At 39.7% G+C, this 17,855-nt stretch overlaps 1 protein-coding gene across 1 annotated transcript in view; it reads left to right on the top strand.

Moving 5' to 3' along the window:
* Positions 1–17,855, top strand: part of Arhgap32 (Rho GTPase activating protein 32) — a 234,977-nt gene that overhangs the window by 197,946 nt on the left and 19,176 nt on the right. Inside the window, 1 exon segment of the mRNA XM_028879075.2 lies at positions 9,989–10,138. Within this exon segment, the coding sequence (XP_028734908.1) occupies positions 9,989–10,138 (150 nt within the window).

Raw genomic sequence — 17,855 nt, 5'->3', positions numbered from 1 at the left:
AGGCTGTCACACTGGAATCCCTCTGTATGTGTCTGTCTTTACTAAAAACCAGTCCTCCTGTTTATTTTCACTTCTAATATTTGTTCCAGTTCTTCAGAAGGACTTGCCACGGCTTGCAGCTTCTATTGTGAAATTCTGACTCCTCTTCATCAAATCTTTTTACCTGAAAAGGATATGAAAAGTCATACAAGACTTTCAAAGGGGGTTTGAATTTAACTCACCACTTTCAAAATTTTAAAATTAAAAAAAAAGAGACAACTAAAAAATCATCTTAGTAGATACAAAAATCACCTGATAAAGGTCATCTCCAGTTTACTTTATACTTTTTATCAATTAGGAACAGGGAAGCTCTTCACATTTGTGGTTTCTACCCAAAAGACCCAAAGTTATTCTTAATGGTGAAATACAAGAAACAATCAGATTAAAACCGGGAACAATATACACATTTAAAAACATTATTTCTTTTATTTTTTGCGATTATAATATTATATCATTTCCCCCTCCCTTTCCTCCTCCAAGCCCGACCACATACCCCTCCTTGCACTCTTTCAAGTTCATGGTTTCTTTTCTCATTTCTCTTCCACAGTGCAGTGATCCTTGCCTTGGGTGCAGGAGTCGTACTGGAGACGTATTGGTTGGGTCTGAGCTCCACAGCTCTGTATTTTGATTGTTTGTGGTTTTCTCTAATGGTTGTGATCTGTTGCAAAGTTTCCCTGGTGCGGGGTGAGCACTAGGCTTATCTGGGAGTATAAGGATAAACATTTAGAATGTAGGGAGGGATTGTGCTGGTTCAGTGAAGTGGCGGTTGTCGAGTCTCCTCTAAGATCCACGACTTCACTAGCCCTGGTTAGATGGCCGGATTTCCAGTACCAGGCATGTCTTCAGTCCACTAGAGACCGTTGTTTACTGCCAGGGCGTGTGTGCCATTACTGTACCGTGAGGAGTATCGTGCCATGCTGGTTGTTGTTGGGCGTCATTGGCTGGTGGAACTGTGGGTTGTTTCCCTCCTTTGGAAGATTGCATGGTACCTTCTGGTCCCATGAAAGCTAGTCTTCATGAGGAAGCATTCAGGTCAGTTCCAGCTCAGAGGCCTCTGGGCCCCGCATTTGAAGTGCATAGTGTCTTCAGCAACAGGGACTTATGTTCTGCCTCTGTGGGGCAACCAGGGGCAACAACTGTAGTACAGAATATTTTGGGAGTCTCTTGAACAACCCTGACCAGCAGTTCAAAAGAGGGCTTCCCTTGCCAGGGGTTTGCGTTTTTTGTTAGATGTCTTTGGCTTTTGGAGGGAGCATTGTCAACCCAAATGAGAGAATTTCCTTGAAACTATGTATGTATATTTATATACAGACTTACAGGCATTTGTTTTTTTTTAGTTAGGTACCTACTAATATGATTCCTAGTGACTTTTTCAGACATCCTTACTATTTATCCTTCTTTCTCTTTCTTATATTTAAGATAAACATTTTTTTTTAAAGATCCAATTAAACTAGACAGAAACAAATAAAAGGACTGGAATGGAAGAATTAAATCTAGATTATTTGTATGTCAGTCTAGAAGGGTCTACAGTCACATTATTATAGTAACAGAAACTGGAGCTACAGAGTTGGCTTGGCAGGTAAGAGTTCGTGCTGCTCTTGCACAGGGCCTGAGTTTGATTACCTGCGCCTACATCATCAGCTCAAAGCCACCTGAACCTCTAGTTCTAGGGGCATCTGGTTCCCTCTTCTGGCCTCCACGAGAACTGCACATACATGATATACATAGACACATACACACGTACATAAATAAAAAAAATGAATCAGTAAAAACTAATAGGGGTCAGCATGATTATTGAATAAAAGAAATAATGTTTGTTAAGTTTTCTGTCCATCAGTGAGTGCTTCAGACTTTTAAATTGTTCAGTTGTACCAAAAACCCGTTACATAGTTACTGTTTTCAATGTTTTTATAGATATAGAATTACAGTTAGCTTATTTGAAGTCACATAGCTAGCTACAGGACAAATTTGGAACCTTTGGAACCTCACTATTGCAGACTATGTTAATTTTCTACATAGTAGTAATGAGATTGTTAGAGAGTGTAATTTAGGAAAAAGATAGTATGTACAGTAGCATTTCTAAGACTAGTTATAACAGAAAATAGGTAAGACCTTCATAGAAAAAGTAACTGAAGGATGTAAAAGAATCTTCAATAAAGGGAGAGAAACACTATGTTCATAGCTGAGGAGACTCAGTGTTGTAGTTAGACACGTTTAAATTTTTTTAAAATAATCTATAATTAAATGTAGTTTCAATGACCTTTTCAAAGGTTTTCACCCTGCCGCTTGACAAGTTGATTCTAAATTGTAGGACTGAAAACGCAGGGCAGTTTTGAAGAGTTCAGAATAAATGGAAGGACTCGTCTTGATTAAGTACTAGAAAAAAACTAAAGTAAGGTACTGATGGGGAGTGGACTTACAAAAATCAGTGTACATCTTTTCACAGAAATAATTAATTTTATAGATTAGTAGACAAAGAAGTATTTAGTTAAAGGTGATAGAATAATTGACAATTCATATGAAAGAGAGCTATAAAAATGTAAAGTGCTGAATTTTAATATGGGAAATCATGCAATATGTTTATGACTTGGGGTAAAGAAAAATCCCATAAAGTATAGATGCCATATCTAAAGACATGCTTTAATTTGTACAATAAAAAGAAGGCTATAAACATGGTAAAGATTTTATGAGTGACATATTCAACTAACACATTTTTTTCAGATTATGTAAGAAATTAATACCTAGCAGTAAGAAAAATACAATCAAACAAAAAGTAAAAAGTATTCCACTAAAGAGGAAAATGAGCAACCAGTAAAGCTAAATGCTCACTAAACCAACAATCATAAGTATGTTAAAGTCAAGTACAGTATCGTGTTCATGAGGTTGATAAAAGAAATAAACAAAATAAAACATAGGTGTGAAGGAGGGGCTCTGGTACATTCTGTGGGAGTATGATATTAGTAAATTATCTAGGGACTGTCATTCTAGGGACAACTTTGGTAAAGTTTAAATAGGAGGCTTTCAAACTTTTATTTTAGGTTTTATTGGTGAACTTCAGTAAGGCCGGACAGCAGAGTACTCTGGTGTCCAATGACTCTGAGCATGGCTGCCAGAGGAAGCCTATCACCTGTCACAGAGGCACTTACTAAGTTGTTACTTAGTGCAAACTGACTAAAATAAGAAAAACTCCAGCTGCCAGTAGCACACTGCAAGTAGAAATGGTTGCATATACTTAAAAAGGGAAGATTAATACAGTGAAAAATTAATATACTGAACCACAAGTGCCAGGAATAAATCTCAAACTATATAACGATGTAACGTTTGATGTCATGATTTCATTCCTAAAATTCTAAACCACAACATGCTCATCTGAATTGTTTGTGATAACATACGCATGTAGTCCCAGTACAAAGCGCGGGTGAAGATGGAACACACTAAGTCTGAAGGTTTTCTGTGTAGAGAAAATAGGATTTAAGGAGAGTCTACTGCTTCAACAGTCTATAGCGCTTTATTCCCTAGTTTAAAATGGGAAAAAATGTATGTGGGCAAGTAATAGGGCAAAATGCTAAGCTTAAAAAACCTAGATGATGGATACATGAAATTGGATACTTTGTTTAACTCAGTGTCTCTCAACCTTCCTAATGCTGCAGCCCTTTAATACAGTTCCTCTTTTTAATACCGTTCTTCATGTTGTGGTGACCCCTCAACCTTAAAATTATTTTCATTGCTACTTCATAACTCTAATTTTGCTTTATGAATCGTAATGTAAATATCTGATGTGCAGAAATCTGATGTGCAACCCCTGTTTGGTGGAACAGGAAGAGGAACTGGAGGGTAGGGGAAGAAGAAGGAATTGTCTCCTCCTTCCACTCCTCCTCCTCCCCATTGGTTCCAGTTCATATTACCCAATTAAAAGAGCTTTAATAGAGTTGTCGTACAATATGGGAACAATACCCAAACTTGACTCCACATGCTAGCAAATAAAACCCCCAGTTCCAGGAAGGGTTACTTTTCCTTGGGTTGTTAGCCAAAGGGGTCCCATAGATCCCACACTAAGCATTACAAGCTATTGGCAATACTCTTTGCTGCCTTCCAGCACTTGATGATAAGACAAAATTGCTGAAAACACCACATACTTCAATTACAGAACACCCCCAAGTGAGACACAAATGTCACATTCCTCCCATAAAGTTGAGGATCATAGAAACGGAGTGAAAAGTTTGTAAGAGCCAAAGTTGGTGGGTAATTTCAAGGCAACAGTGTCTTCTGGACCCAATAGGAAGTTGCACATAGGAACTTATAGCACTTGTAACAGCAGACACAGATCTTCCCAAGCTCAAGCAGACAAAAGCCTACTGTAGAGCACAGTGGGGGGCAGGGTGAGTAGGAAGTCCCGCCCCCCCCACCCCAGCTGAGGCCCATTGGCATTTGATAACTGGTGGAAGAGGGAGAGTCAGTAGTCTTTAGATGTGACCCTGCTAGGTTGATCGCAGACCAAGGCAGGCCTTAAAATTTACCTTTTATGTTTTCTTTTAAAAAACAGAATTTTGTATTAGCCCATTAAGGCAGCTTAGTAGTGGTCTAGATAAAAAACCCTTACCATGTGTTCCATGGTGTATATAAATAGTGCTGTGTTTAATAAAAGCAAACAAAGAATTTTGAATAAAAATTAAAATCTTTTTGTATTTATGTAATGGAAAAATATTTAAAGGACACAGTCAAGACTTAGGATGCTAAGTAGAAAGAGGTTGTTCTACTACAACATAAATATCGTGCAGTAGTTGCCCATGCTTGTATCCCCATTGTTAAATTTCTGCCAGATGGTTATCTAATCTGTGTTTGAGAACAAAGCATAGGTAGGTTTTCCAGTACAATGTGTAAAATACCTCTGAATTTTAAGAATTGCATGCTTTATATAGACTTAACAAGTTTATTATATCTTCATTGTTGCAGGGAAATCTCCACATGGTGTTTTTACCCAAAATATTACCTGCTTGACGTTCTGAGTTTGTTATAAATGTTATAAATGATGAATGTTCAAATAAACTTAATGCTGGGGCCATTTACTAGATACAAACCAGCTTCTTTTACACCCTCAGAAACTAAGCCAGGCCTAGTCCTGTACTAAGTTAGTCTAGAAGGTATGTGAGAACTGATTGTGAGAGCTCTAGTGAAGTGTGAGAACTCAAGTCTGCTTTGAGACGGTTTGGCAGTTGTTGTCATGTAATTAAAGACCTCAGTGTCCAACCTCCATATCAGGGTTCACCATGCTCTACAGAAGTGGCTGTCTTTAGTATCTCCCCATAAACTGGTAATTGGTATTGTAAAGATTTATGTTGGCAAGACTAAGTCATTCTGCTAAAACGTGTAACTACCAGGAAGACCAGTCTGGTAGGTTTGCCTGGTTTATAAAAAGATTGCAGATAGAAAATCTGTTCTGGCTAAATAACATGGAAGAATTTAGTATTGTGACCCATGTTTCATTTTATTCTGGAATAGGAAATTTGGATATAGAATGTGATTTGTTTTAGTGGTATCATTTTATACTTTGCTTCTTACATGTTTTATTATTTGATTGTCTCTAATCTAGTATATTTTGTGGACCTTGACCCTTCCAGCCTCTCTTCTACAGCATTACTATGTTTCTCCATAGGAATGGGTTTGTCAGCACTTAACCATCTACAGCCAGACTTTGCAGGCCTCAGCAGAAGTGTAGAATAGAATGGAGACTACTTTGTTTTTGCCTTTCAAGGGAGTACACTGGCAACATTGGACAGGGAGGGAGACATTCTTATGTCCAAAGTGAGTTCCTTTTGACCATATTAGTATGTGAGAAATGGGGAAGAAGGTTTAAGTGAGAAAACTAATATGAATGAACAATTTGGAATTGTTGCTCTAGTACAATTAATTTGAACATTTTTATTTTGTTTAACTAATTTCTAATCCAGTGTGATTGATCTTTATTACCATGAATGTCTATTATTTTAAGCCTTGGGCTAGGATGTAGTCATCCCTCCAGCTCCCACTCCCAGGACTGGATGTCATGTTGTGATATGTAATGGTTCTGAACAGGTGACAGGAGCAAGGAGGGTGTGCACACAGGCAGCTTCCCTGCACCCTCCAGTACAGATGGGGCTGAGAATTGCTAGTCTCTGCTGCCTTCATTTTTCTTGCAGCTTTCAGTTAGGCCTTGTGTCACTGTTTTAGAAAAAAAATAAATGTGCACACTCATCACCCTACCCAGGAAAGAAAGCCACATTGGCAAACCAAGAAGCACAGTTAAAACCACCTTACTACCCTAGAAAGACCAGTTGAACACTGGATATTCTCTGAATAATGGGGTTTATTGTGTTGTGAGTTTGGTTAAAGGATCATAATTGTACATTTATCTCATTATTATCAATTAGTTGTAATTTCTATTGTAATTAATTTCCACTGATAATTCTAGGTATGATGTTTCTAAGTAATACAGAAAAAAAAAAGAATATTTGACCCTTTCTGCTATTGAGGAGTTCATTTGAATACATACAAATATGCATAATAAAAATAAATCTTAGCCGGGCAGTGGTGGTGCAGGCCTTTAATCCCAGCACTTGGGAGGCAGAGGCAGGCGGATCTCTGTGAGTTCAAGGCTAGCCTGGCCTACAAAGTGAGTTCCAAGAAAGGCGCAAAACTACACAGAGAAACCCTGTCTCGAAAAAAACCAAAAATAAATAAATAAATAAATAAATAAATAAATAAATAAATAAATAAATAAATAAATAAAAACCTTAGTGGGCTGGAGAGATGGCTCAGAGGTTAAGAATACTCTGGCTGCTCCTCTAGAGGACCTGGTTCAATTCCCAGCACCCACATGACAGCTCACAACTATCCAGATGGATCCAGTTCCAGGGGATCCATCGCACCAGGCATGCATGCAGGCATATACCCATACACATTAAATAAATCCTTAAAAAAAGAGATCTACTTTAAAAGAATAAATCTTAAAAGATTCTTTATATATATTCATGCGTATGTGTGTGAATTTGTTAGTGTTTGTGAGAGATACATGCATTCCTCATTGTATTTGTATGATAAACTTCTATAGCTTACTTTTCAAACTCAATTTACCTTAGAGATTATACTGTAACAGTAGATAGGCTTTAAAAAGATTTAAAGAATGGCTGGGTGTGGCAATGCATGCCTTTAATCCCAGCACTTGGGAGGCAGAGGTAGATGAATCTCTGAGTTCAAGGCTAGCCTGGTTTGCCCAGCAAGTTTTAGGCCAGCCAGGGCTACATAGTGAGACCTTGTCTCAAAAAACAAACAAACAAACAAACAAAACAAACAAACAAACAAAAACAGCCAAAGGAGCAAAGCAGTGCACATCAATAATTGTGTGTGAATGTAAAATGCTTTGTTCAACCAACTCCTTCTTGGTGCATTTTTGGCTTTCTCATATACATACTGGGTGTTTTTTTTTTTTTTTTTTTAAGTAATCACTTGTTTCAAATTGTGTAAGCTAGTCAGTGTGTTCCACGGCATAAACCCATATTCTGTTATGGCCTGTCATTTGTAACCACATTGAATCCTTGCTCCCCCACTAGCTCTCACACCTTCTGGCTCTGACACATATTCCTGGAACAGTTCTCCCTGACCATCCTGTCTCCTGGAGTTCCTTTGCTCCCGAGTTTTGTTTACTTTGTCCTACCTATTTCCTTATTAGCCACTAAAAACATCTGCCATTCTCTTGCTCTCTTCATTTAGGGAGTGTCATACAGTTGCCAAGAGCTTGGGTGTTAGCAAATGGACTAGTTTTGAATTCTGACTATTTAACCCTAGCATGTTGACTTACCATCTTTGTGCCTCCGTGTCCTCATCTAAAATTGGAGATAAAAGTTGACCATATGGCTCATTGTAAAAGCACTTGCCTCAAAAGCCTGTTAACTCAGTTTATGTAAAACATTTTCAAAAAGCTAGAGGTTGTGGTGCATGTCTGGAATCTGGAATCCGGTATTCCTATAGACAGAGACTGGAGAATCACTTGGAACGTCATGGACTATCTAGCCTGGGGTGTAAATTATGGCAGCAACAGTAAGAAAGACCTGCCTCAACAAGGAGAGAACTGACTGACTCCCAAAAGTTGTCCTCTGTCTTCCACAGTACATGCACATAGACACAATTAAATGTAATTTGTACAAACACATACACACAATAGTAAGTGTAAATTAATTAATAAAATTACTAGCAGCTAGGGGGAAATAAATACACACTAGCCTATTATTATAGTTTGTGTCACAGGCTCTATAAAGTTAACCAATATACTATAAATGTCTGACCCATACTAGGGAAATTAAGAGCATGGCATTTAAGAACTTCAGATAGAAAAGTTTTTAATTTTTGCAGGTTTAGCACATTTAAGGTAACACCAAAATTATATTGATGATTCTATGTTAGAAAAAATTGATTTGAGTCAGGGCTCACTGTGTAGCACTGGCTGATCTGGAACTCTCTGTATAGACAAGGCTGGCCTCAAAGTCGTTGATCCACCTGCCTCTGCCTCCTGAGTGCTTGAATTAAAGGTGTGTGCATCATGACTGCCTTGTAAGTAAATTTTAAACCTTTGATGACTACAGCAGAGTCCCCATTGAGCCTGTACAATGTAGAGTGACTGTTTGCTCCAGTTTGCCCAGGGCTTTTCCTGGGCGTAGCAAAGGAAGTGTGTCTCAAGAAAGCTTAGTTAGGACACTTGCAGCCTGTGGGAAAGATGCTTCCATCTGCAAATAGTGTTCCCCATGAGAAGAAACAAATGGATGATCAGTATCTGATCTGGTCTAGAGTGGTCCATCCGGGCCCTGAGTTGCTGTGGAGGCACAGAGCTCCCTCAGTAGTCTTCATCTGTTCTGAAGATAATGATTTGGATTTACTGAAGAATCTATAGTAGGATGAATGAGACTCCAGCAATTGTGTGTACAGAGTAGGGGATTAAGGCCTTGGGAAAGAGGCTTTCATCCAGCCCCTGATCTCTGAGCTTATGGTATTTGTTTGCGTGTGTTGTCTTTTAGAGTAGCTCTCCCTGAAGGATGTATTTCTTAGCCAATACCACTACTCCAGGGACTTGTTTGTTTTCAATGCTTTCACTGTTGTCTTTCTGATGTATTAATTGATGGAAATATTTTCTCCAGATACTAATTTCCTTATTTCTTGCCTCGATCTTCAGAGAAGTGAAGTTGATGTGTTTAGGTAATGTGGTATTTTTATTGCTATTAGGTTGATCGCCGTGTTTTATGCCATCATAGGATGTTCCTCTTGGTAAAAGAAGAAGGAAGACAGTTTCTTCCTTCAGTTGTATCCCATGACTTAAAAATGCTGTGGAAATTTCTCATCGTTAAGAAAAATATTTTAGTCAGGTTTGTTAATGCAGGCCTATCTTAACTAATTTGGAAATTAAGGCAAGAAGATCTTAAGTCCGAGGCCTGCCTGCGCTACAGACCAAGTTCAAAGATGTCCACACAACTTACCAACTTAACATCTCAGTGTAAAGAGTGTAAAGGCAGAGTGCTTGATGAGCATGCCAGGGCCTGGGTTCTCTCTCCAATATTGAGAAAGAAAAAAGAACTGGCTGGATGGGAACCTACCTTTATATTCCTTCGAGCCTTTCTAACTATGAAGATTTCCAAAGCAAGACAATGGATCCAAACTCAGTCCTTCCTGCATGCTCTGACATGCTGGCTGGTTTGCCAGGCAGACTTAATTTAAAGGTCACAGAGTCCAGTCTCGTCCATCAGATAGGACCCCAGGCTGGGGAGAACAAAGTCCATCAACAGTCAGGCAGCTGGCTGCAGTTAGAAAGTGTGTTTATAGCAGGTTATCTGGAAGGTAACGACAAGGTTGGTTTCTTTTCGTGCTAACCGAAATGTCACCCCTGGCCACAGCTAAGATATCCACGATTTTGTTTTTGTTCTTTTAGTGTCTAAAAAGCACGGCAAGCTCATTACTTTCTTACGAACATTCATGAAGTCTCGCCCAACAAAGCAGAAGCTGAAGCAGCGGGGAATCTTGAAAGAGAGAGTGTTTGGTTGTGACCTGGGGGAGCACCTTCTGAATTCTGGATTTGAAGGTAACAGTAAACTTTATGAGCTGATGGTGTTAGTGCCTGACGTGTTTGGAGTGGTTAGCTGTCACCAGTCACTGGGCAGATGTGGTGACTGGTGTGTGCCGTGGTTCAGTTCAGCACCTGGCAGCTCACCTCCATTCTGGGTGGAAGAACTTAGGGAGGGCTTTGCAGAAGCGTTCTGATGGGATGAGAGCTGGCTTCGGACAAAGGACACTGTTACACTGTGGGCTTTGTTACATCCGTCCAGGTAACTTCTTCTGTCAGCCTCCCTGTTCATGTCTTCAAACACTTGTTTCCAGTGACTGGTGTTGTTTTTGAGACTGTAAAATACTAAAACCAGCCTCCTAGATTTTGTACCTAAAATTTACATTCCTTACTCCTTAAATTCTCGGTGAATCTCTTAGTGGTTGGATGAATGGTTGGAGGGAAGCAAAGGAGTTTGAAGTTTTATTGGCTGAAATTTTAATTAGAACAAATATTCTTTAGTATCTAAATTATTTGTATTTCATTTAATAAATGTGTAGATTTTTTTTAAAGATTTGAGACTTTATTTAGATTGTTTGCACAGTGTATATCTATAGTTTTACCATGAATTATATTTTATACATACATAGACTATTTTAAAGTCTAAAAGAATTAAATGTATACTTTAAATTATAAAACAACTAGAACAGTCACAAAGAAGAATATTCAAATTTTTATATGTAATTGTGAGAGATGAGAAATACAATACATATAAAATAAAGAGATGTACCTATGTTTATATATAATTGTTTTTCCTTGCATTCACTCTGCTTTTATTTAGACTTTATAAACAAATGACAACTATAAACTATAGTTGTGTGCACATAATGCTGTATTGGGAAATGATAAGATATATATATATATATGAATGACAGCAGTCCTGTAAGATTGTAATGTAGCTAAAAAATTCCTGTCACCTGGTGAGATTGTAGACTTCCAAAACCTCAGTACAGGTTGGAGTTCTCAGGGCCTGACTATTAGCACCACTGCCTCCCAACAGAAAGTCCAAGCCAGCACAGCACTGTGTATTTCTGTAACATTGGCACTGGTCATTGTATAAAACATAAACTATAAAATTATAATGACATACCTAATTTTTTTGTTTTCAGATCAGGGTCTTTCTATGTAGCCCAGGCTGCACCTGTAGTCTTATGCATAAGCCACTCCTTATGTAGTCCAGGATGGCCATGAAGATCCCCCTGCCTTTGCTCCTGAGTGCTGGGATTATAGATGGGACCTAGCAGACCTGGCTATGTACAGAAGTCCTGATAAGGACAATGAATGATAATGTTACTACTTTATGTAATAACTATACTGTTTAAAATAAGCACATTTCCATTATAGAAAATGTTTCATTGTGACAGTTTTATACATTATGAATTACACTTGTTATTTTAGAGTACATTACTTGTATTTAAAAGTTACTGTGGAACAATATGGTGTGCTGTGATAGCAGCAGCCTAACATACATCTTGTATTTACTGTGTCTCTTTGACTGGATTATTTTCTCTTGTATTTTATTTAACCTCATTTTGTGTTTTTCATTGCGGCCTCTGAGTGTACAAACGCCACCGTTAGTGTTGTCAGGAAGAGACCACGTTGCTTTCCCTAGACACAGTGTTCTAAGTGATTAAGAACTATGCAGGTAGAAGGCCAGTCAGTGATGTTATTCCCTCCGTCAGGACCCCCATTCTCTCAGAGCTCTGATGGTGAAGAAAGAAGTGTTGGTGGCTGTTAAGAGTTCTGCTTTATTAGAGACTCAAAACTGATCCAAGTACTGGAAATACGTGACTATTGGATGCTCAGTTTTAAGTAGGAAATCTGCACAACGTCCTGCAAGGCTCAGGGAGGAGGCATAAAGAATGCAAGATCCAGAGGATCAGCAGTACTGTGACACAGTCCCCTCTGGGCATGTCATGGCTATTGCACCCATGGACTCACAACAGCAGTGACTATTTATGCAAGATATCATTAGCACTCTGTCTCCATGGGGAAGGATCCCATAAGGCCCCATCCCTCCCTGGGGAGTCACCAGATAGGGAGTGTCATAGTCTTAGTGGTATATACACTAATAAGTTACCATTACTCAAAGTAATGTGTCCATCCAGTGGGACACACACACACACACACACACACACACACACACACACACGCACACACATGTCTCTGTTCCCTGAGCATATGAAAGTAGTCAAGGAATGGTTGAGAAGAAGGGATTTGGTGAGAGAAGGAAAGTGTAGGGGGAGAGGGGAGAGAGAGAATAAAGTTTTAACAGAGCACTCGCATTATTAGGGACAAGGAGATTAACAAAAGTTGGCAGTCTGGGGCTTGGGAGATGACCAAGAGTTCATTTGCTGACTTGTGCTCAGACTCATGGAGTTCTGGTCAAATTGAAACACTCTTTACTGCCAGAACCTAGCTTGGGCATCACCAAAGCATGTTCTAAATGGCATCTGGAAGATGAGTAAGGGGAGTCCTTCTTCAGAAAATTTGCCAAGGGTAAGAAGGTTGGGAAAATCCACATGGCTGAGGTGGAGCTGGCAAACGCCTTAACCCTAGGTGTGGGTGAGGGCGGTACTCAGCCTCAGGGATGCTCTTGAGGAATGGGTGGACGTGGAGGAACTGGAACTGGGTCAGGAGTGCACAGATGAAGAGGCAGCCAGAGGAAAAGAGGCTGTGGGAGGAAAAAGAGTCCCAAATTCATGATGAGCTATGGCAGCAGCTTCCATAGACCTCAGCAAGCTCAGTTTACCCAGTGCCAGAAAGGTGTCTGTAAAGAAGGACCGTGCGGTCCTCCTGTTGGCAGATCTATGATAGAAGAGAAGTAAGCCAAGTTGCCCACTGTGGGTACCTGGAGATGGACAGCTCTCCAGGAGCAGCTGTGGCCGGGCCTCAGAGTGATTCCAGAAAGCATTGTCGGCTCCCAGTAGGACAAGATGGGGAAGTGGAGACTATGGTACTGAAGACCCTGACCCTGAGTTAGACTGGGCTAACATGTTTATGTCTTTATTTCTAAAAAGAAAATTGAAAACGTGAAATTATTAGAAAAAAAAAAGTACATTATGATTTTAGCTGTGATTACAAAAGAGTCAAAACATAAAAAATAAACTTGTAAAATAAAAAGTTATAGTAGCTAGGATTAATTTATTAAAGAAAGATAATTGTATGGGTTTAGTGCAGCCTGTACAACAGTTTTCTAGTTAGAGATGCATAGCACTGCCCTGGGCACAGCACATATACCGGCTCTTCCAGCACATATGTTAGTCCTGAGGGCCCATTCTAAGTACACTCAACAGGTGTGCTGCATTTTTATTTTATACTGTACTTTCCTCTACAGTTGTTATGTTTGGATATGTTTATAGATACAAACATTTACTCATTGGGCTCTGATTAACCACTGTATTCTGAACAGTAATGTGCTGTCCAGGTTTGTACCCTTGGAACAGTGGGCAAGATCATACAACCTGAGTATAAAGTAACAATCATCAGGTGTGTGTGAGTACACACTGATGTTGGCACAGTGAAATCTAAGGATGGTTGTCTGAGCATATGTCCTTGTCATTAAACAAATCAAGACTTTAGGGTCTTTACCCTAAACATGTACAACTGTCACACATTTTTTTCTGAGAAGCTTGTATCTGAGTAATACTTTGCTAAATGACTCATTCTCTAAATTGTATTCACAGTGAGTGATCAGATTTACAAAGATAATCCTGTTACACTTTCTACTTTTCGGCACCTCCCTGTTGGAGCGAATCACAAACCCGACCAGTTTCTCTTGCATGGTGCTGTAAGAAATCATGTAAAAGCCTGACAAGCCAGTTTTGTTTATTCTTTATTTTCTTGTCCCGAGTGCCAGGGTTGACTCGGGATAATTTGACAGAGCTTAAACTCCCATAGTTCTACATAATGTGAGTTCACTAAAGACTACAGATATTACAGGCTCTTTAAAAATCTGCCAGCAGTATTTTCTGTGCAGGTATTCTACTATTTTTATCCCTTACTTGAACATCCTTAACCCTAGAGTCAGGCTATTTTCTTGTTCTTATGTCCTTACCATTGTACATCCTTGCTTGGGTGGGATCATTAATAAGAGCTAGCCTTCACCAGGCTGTTCCAGAATGCCTGAGCTTCCAGCATCAACTCAGATGGTTTCAGCAGAACCCTAGAAGTTTTGACTCCCTCCCTGCCTCCCTCCCTGCCTCCCTCCCTCCTCCCTCCCTCCCTCCCTCCCTCCCTCCATGGTTAGTGGATCCCTCTTTCCCTCCCTTCATGATTAGTGGAAGACAGCTGCCAACATAACATTTTGTTTTGACAAATAGAAGTTTTCACTATAGTATTTATAAATTCTCTGATTCTAAAATCTGGTCAGGTGGAATGAAGTTTTTTAGGTATCTGAGATTTTTTTTTTTTCCGTTGAAGGCTTCTTTTATTTCTTGTACATATTTAAAATGGGATGTCCTTAAAAGGTTGAAAGGAAATTGCTAATAAGAATAGTGAGAACTTTGTAGGAAATAGGTGAAATTATATTTGATGTAAAACAGAAGTATTAGGGCTGGAGATGAAGCTCAGTTGCTGGAGGGCTTGTCCAGTAGGCACAGAGCTCTAGGTTTCATCTCTGGTACTTTGTGAGTCATCACGGTGGTGCACACGTGTAGTCCCAGCCCTTGGGAGACAAAGGCAAGAAGAAGGCAAAAAGTTCAAAGTCATCCTTGACTGTAAAAGGAATTCTAGGCCAGCCTTGGCTACATGAGACCCTGGGAAAAGAAGGAAAAAAATACATGAAAAGTATTTTAAAATCTAAAGAGAGGAAAGTCCACACATCACTGTGTTTGCAATTACTTGTCTCCTTTAGCAAAGGCCCTTATTTTAAACCATTATACTCATATGAGGCACTTATGGCTAGAGCACAGTAGGAGAAAAAAACAGATGAAATCACTCCTGAATTTAGTTCTTCGAGTCAGTGTATTTTCCTAACTTGAAATCATGTGCTTGTTCTGAGTGCACTGTACTGTTGTGACAGTGTCCCAAAGCATGCCCCTGAAGATCAGCTGTGGTTTTCATCCTCGTCTACAAGGCCTGCATGGTGCCCACAGATAAAATAGATGTAATAAGTATTGCTTGATCAGTGTGAGAGTGAATGAACAAAGAGAACAGACATGAGACCAACATGCCGAGTAAAACCAAGGGTCAGTTTCTGTTGTAGTCTGTATCCTAATTCTTTCCGCAGTAGTTCTAAACTTCCTGAATTCTAATTTAAGTATCTCCTTATTCTCTTGTTGTAAGATCATGCCAAAGGCTGAAAGGGTTAAGTAAACCAGAATTGTATTTAGAATATTTGTGGATAATTCTTGAAGTGATCCTATTTTAGAGGAATCGCTTTGAAGGTTTCTATAGTTATGTTTCAACTAGGTCATTGTTTTGTGGGAAGTTGGCTGGTTTGTTAGAGGTTGGTTGGGGGTGTAGCTTGTAAAGTTTTTGACTTATTTGGAAAAATATGAACATATATTAACTTACTATCACGCAATATAAGTGTCTAGTGAAAGTTACCTATGTTTTTTGGTAGCTTATTTTTATGAAAATAAAATAATGTATGACTGGAAAGAACCTAATAAATAAAGAAATAAAGTCCTCTCCTGAAAGGATTTCTTCCAAGGCCAATCTTTATGTACACAGGTGACCTAGCATGCTTGATAAGGAGCTGTGTGCTTACGTGTGAATGCTTTGGCCAGAGGTCAGTATTGGATGTATTTCTCATTTGTTTTTACCTTATTTTTCGAAACAGTCTCTCACTGGGCCTCACTGATTAGGCTAGACTGGCCAGCTATTAAGTCTCAGGTTCCCCATCTCCTCCTCCCTACTGTTAGGATCACAAATGTGGACCGTTGCACCCCAATGTTATGCAGTTGGGGGTGAAGCTCAGTCCTCATGCTTGTGTAGCAAGCACTTGAAGCACTGGGCCGGGCCGCATCCTCAGCCCTGTGGAAAGCTTCTTTAACAAAGAACAAGGAGCTGGGGGATGGGGGTGGGGGTGGCTCAGTGAGGGAACACACAGGTGTGAGGAGTCAGGACCCACCTAAAAGCCAGATGAGTAACATGAACACCTGGAACCCAAGTGCTGCCACAGAGATGGCAGGTAGTTACAAGAGAGTCCCTGGAGCTTGTAGATGAGCCAGTCTGGCATACGTAGTAACAAAACAATAAGAACGTGTATACACACACACACACACACACACACACACACACACACACACACACACACACACACTCACACTCACACACTCACACTCACTCTAATGCTCTGATTTCTTTTATAAGGTGTTCATATTCATTATTCCAGCAATCTGTAAATATATTTGCTTTGGAATAGGTGACAAACTTGTAACCCTAAATTTTACTCCACTTCTAGAAATTGACTGAAGACACTGAGGTTATTGATAAACAATATAGAAAGATGACTTCGTATTTAGCACACCAGATCGATTATTTCTTAGAAACCCATAAAAATCTTCAACAGTTCTCCATGTTTTCTTCTCTGCTACATAAGCATCTCTTTTTTGTTACTAGAGTTCCTGAGTGTTTTCGAGGGACAACTACACAGCTGAAAATGAATATAGCCCTGTATGAAGCCAAAGTCCTCCCCCTGTTAAATAACTGGCTCTGAGAACATGAGCAAGTTAGTCACTTGCTGATTTTGTACCCATGTCGGGATGGTACCTCTGAATGCTGAATGCCAGTGATGGAGGAAGCTTGTTTTGGTTTTTCACCTTGAGGAGTTTACAGTGAAGGGGTAATGGTGTACAGTCAAGAGGCACTTGGAAATGATGCTGATCTGACCACATGGGCAGAGTGCTGCAGCTTCCTTGCCTTGTGGGTATTCGGTGAAGCTTAAGAGTGACCACTGAGCCACTGACCAACAGCCTAGAGTTCTCTATACGGTGAAACTGGTTAGGGCGAGGATTATGAAACTCAGGAAACAAGGTGGAGAGGATAAATTACAAAGGGCCTGATGCACCTGGCAGTGTATTGCAGGCATTTGAAGTGTTGATGCTGTGCTTACACTACCTGCGTTAGAATTTCACTTCCATCACAGCCCTCCACGCCTCTGGCAGAGCCTGATGTCTGAAGAGGTGTTCCTTCACTGTAACGTGCGGTGGTGAGAGCACTTTGCCCATACAGTTCCTTTGAGAATTAAACAAGTATGCATTGTACAGTTGATGAGGTGCCTGATCAGGTCAAGACACTTGCCATAAAGCCTGATAACCCGAGTGTGATCCCTGGGATCCACATGATGGAAAGAGAGAACTAGTTCCCCAAGTTGTCTGTCCTGTGACTTCTGTATACGTCTCATGGTGTGTTTGTGCATGCACATGTTGGAGAGCACACAAAAGAAGGAAAGAGGGAGGGACAGCGGGAGAGAGAGAATGTTTTGAAGTGTCTACACTGTAAGGACTAGTCCTTGATATACAAAGTGCTCAATGCTGTTTGCCACTGCTTTTTGATTTTTAATCACAAGGGCTTTCAGATTTTAGATGTAAAATACGATAGCTGATAGAATTTGAAAGGTGGATTGCATGACTCTAGCCAGAGGAAAAGCAAGGTAACATTACAGTTAAAAAAAAAAAAAAAGACATAGTAATGTACAGTAAATGAAATTCAATAGCTCAGCCTGTCTTACTAGCACATCCAGCCTGCT

This window comes from Peromyscus leucopus, chromosome 7 (assembly GCF_004664715.2).
Source record: "Peromyscus leucopus breed LL Stock chromosome 7, UCI_PerLeu_2.1, whole genome shotgun sequence".
NCBI classification, from domain to species: Eukaryota; Metazoa; Chordata; class Mammalia; order Rodentia; family Cricetidae; genus Peromyscus; species Peromyscus leucopus.
This window is presented reverse-complemented; position numbering and strand designations above follow the sequence as displayed.